This window comes from Helianthus annuus, chromosome 1 (assembly GCF_002127325.2).
Source record: "Helianthus annuus cultivar XRQ/B chromosome 1, HanXRQr2.0-SUNRISE, whole genome shotgun sequence".
Lineage (NCBI taxonomy): Eukaryota > Viridiplantae > Streptophyta > Magnoliopsida > Asterales > Asteraceae > Helianthus > Helianthus annuus.
Window position 1 is genome coordinate 139,641,048 of NC_035433.2, and position 3,144 is coordinate 139,644,191.

Below are 3,144 nucleotides of genomic sequence, written 5' to 3' on the forward strand. Positions count from 1 at the left end.
TACATTTAAATATAGATTTTGGTGGTAATTTAATTGTGTGGACAAATGAAACTTCTATCATATATAACGTGACGTGTTAAATGACTAACATAGTTTATGTGGCGTTCCAATTTATGACATAACGACTCGTTAGATATTTTACACAATGAACATTCAATTCCTCTCATCTGCCTTTGAAAATGTGAGCTAGTTCACGGGTGATACAACTTACACATCCATAATTCTAGCATGTCCTAATATCAAAAACATTAGAATTTGAGTGACTAAAAAAATTGAAATTATTTGTTTTTTACTTTGAAAATAGAATGAAAATTTTGTTTGTTTGTATATTTCCAAGTCAAATCATCCACCCACACTACCAACTTCTTGTTTTTTTTCTTCATAACCCCCCTCTCTCTCTCTCTCTATATATATATATGTATATATATATACGTATGTATGTATATGGTTTACAAATTTGAAGAGAAACAAAAGGGGTTTGAGGGATAAAAATGGCTGATTCTTCTTCATACATTCACATGGTGGGTTCCTCTTCCTTTCTCAATCTATGCATCAAATTTATCTATCACAAAATCTATTTGTACTTAATACTTGATAGATATAACGAGAGTTAGAAGAGAGTGGAGTAAGTGGTTACATGATGTTATATATTACAAATTGGCCGCGACTAATTAAACCAGCTAAGATGGCTTGTTTGATCAGTCCGGCCAGTTGGAGAATTCAAGAAATCAAGGTATATGGTTTTTGATCTAGACTGAATTATCCTATGCATTTGTAGGTGCATCATCTAATAGAAGAGTGCTTAATATTCAATATGAGCAAAGAAGAATGCATGGAAGCTTTATATAAGCATGCAAACATCATGCCGGCAATCACCTCGACAGGTATTCATCCCTTTTAGCTTTTTTTTCCCTTTATGTTTTTAACACTTTTAGATATAAAAAGGGATACGAGTAGCCGCAAGTAGTAGTGGGTTGGGCGGGTACACTGCTGCAACCAACCCGAGTATGGGGCTTGGGTATCTTTAGCGAGTTGCACAACCCGGGGCGAGTAGTAGGGATGGAGTCGTTGGGTAAGGAAAGAGGAACAAGGGTAGTGGGTTGAGCTAGGAGAGGGACCCCTCTTATTTGGGTTGAAATGTTTTGTATTTGGTTAAATGAGGTGACATAATTCAATTGGATGGTGATGTGGGTACTTATGGGTTGGTAGGAGAGTACCCCCTCCACCGGTAGTTACCAGTACGCTTAGTAGAATGATGTTCAATACAGAATCAATTTTAAGTAGGCAGGAATCGCATAAACACTTACATTTATTATTTTAAATATTATATGTAGACAACTTTTTAATTGCCTCGTTCTCACTCCACTCCATATAATTGATAATTTTTTCTATACTACTTGCATGTACTTATATGATTTTCGTTTCTTTACTTCAAATTGAATTTGTACCGAACTTGTCATGCATTTAGTAATCGTTAGTTTCCCTTTTGTTAAGCACATGTTTGATGTTTCATATGTTATGTGACTAGTGTGGAGTGAGCTTGAAAAGGAGAATAAAGACTTCTTTGAGGTGTATTACAACACAAGAAGGGATGCTCAAACACAGTCGATATCATCTTCTTCTTCTTCTTAATCATCAAGAAGTTATTGCAACATAAATGGTCTAAATCACTTGTACCTATGGTTTAAGAGTTTGTACTATTTGATTTGGTTGTTATATATATTTAGTAATTAGTAATTAGTAATAGTAATTAGTAATGTTATTAGATGACGTAAATGTTTCATGTCACAAGGGGGCATAGTGTAACAATTGGAAACATGGATAATGGGTGTTGGTATATCCAATTCATAGAGAACTAGTATTTTGCCGGTCGCGCGTTGCGGCGGCGCGCAACCGGTGAAAACGTGTAGTAAAACGCAATGTGTAAAAGACAACTACAAAAAAAGTGTAAAACATAATGTATAAAAGACAATTATTATAAAAAAAAAGTGTAAAACACAAAGGTACACATGAAGTGTAAAACCCAATATCTAAGACATTTCATAAAACACAATGCATTGGCATTTACAAAAGTAAGAGTAAGAGTCTAGGCAGGGGTGCAGGATTTAAGGGGCGAGGAGGGTCGCCCGACCCCCGAACTTTTCGGTAAGTAGTGTTATATAGGTACGTCTCGTATAGGATTTTGTAGATATATACGTTTTCGACCCCCGGTTTTATTTTAGGTATATACGTTTTTTACCCTCCGGTTTTAATTTTTTTATTTATATAGCCCAAATAAAATATTTAATTAGCCCAAATATTATAGTCCAAATCATTATATTTGGTAGAATACTAGAATGTATATTATATAACCTAAATCAAATCATTATATAGCACAACTTAAAAGCCCACCCTATAAAAAAAACCCAAATTCGTTTACTTTGGGACATCGACCAGAAGAACAGAAGCCACAAGCCAGAACTGCAGAAGGGGGGAAAACGCAGCTTCCAGAATTGTTCAACTTCAGCTTCTTGTTCGAAAACAGAAGCCAAAACGCTGCTCGTTGTTGTGGTCTTGTACTCTTGTTCGACTTCTTCAATCTTCGTAAGGTTAAAGGTATGTGTTTTTTATCTTTAGGTTTAATTTAGGGCTGCAATTTATGTGATTTAGGTTGAAATTATAGGTGAAATTGGTCCGAATTTTTGACCTAAACTTGTTGAATCTTTCTGTAACTATGTCTAATTTTATTTGTTTACTCTTATTATGATTTGATTTAGATAGAAATTAGAGTTTGAAATTTAGTGTGATTTGTTAACTTGTTTTGTTATTAGATTATGCTATGGGGAAAAATAAATGATAACATCTTTTTTAATGTTTGAGAACGTTCTTTATTTGATATTAATGTTTGACCCAACCCGACCCGAATCAAATCACCGACGTCCGACCCGAACATACACCTCGAAACTACGCGATAGAAAATTTTTTTAGGTCCGTTACATTCCGACCCCCCGAACTTTTTTTTCAAGCTTCGCCACTGAGTCTAGGGGTTACAATTGTAATTTTATAAAGTTAGGTGGGTGTAAAAATGGAGTAATAGTGCAACGGGTAAAAACACAAAGTGTAAAACTTAAGGGAAATAAAAGTAGTAGGGTAAAAAACAGAAAG

The 3,144-nt window shown here is 34.7% G+C and overlaps 1 protein-coding gene across 1 annotated transcript; it reads left to right on the forward strand.

Moving 5' to 3' along the window:
• The first annotated feature begins 412 nt into the window (after nt 1–412).
• LOC110940344 lies at nt 413–1,762 on the forward strand. The gene is made up of 3 exons (XM_022181900.2): nt 413–521; nt 779–884; nt 1,529–1,762. Exons 1-3 carry the CDS (start codon nt 492–494, stop codon nt 1,630–1,632), a joined length of 240 nt encoding a protein of 79 aa, XP_022037592.1. The 5' UTR covers nt 413–491; the 3' UTR covers nt 1,633–1,762.
• The last annotated feature ends 1,382 nt before the right edge of the window (nt 1,763–3,144 follow it).

Coding starts and splice junctions, on each gene's coding strand:
- LOC110940344 (XM_022181900.2), top strand. CDS start 492: ATGGCTGATTCTTCTTCATACATTCACATG. Junction 522..778: donor CTTCTTCATACATTCACATG/GTGGGTTCCTCT, acceptor ATGCATTTGTAG/GTGCATCATCTAATAGAAGA. Junction 885..1,528: donor GCCGGCAATCACCTCGACAG/GTATTCATCCCT, acceptor TTATGTGACTAG/TGTGGAGTGAGCTTGAAAAG.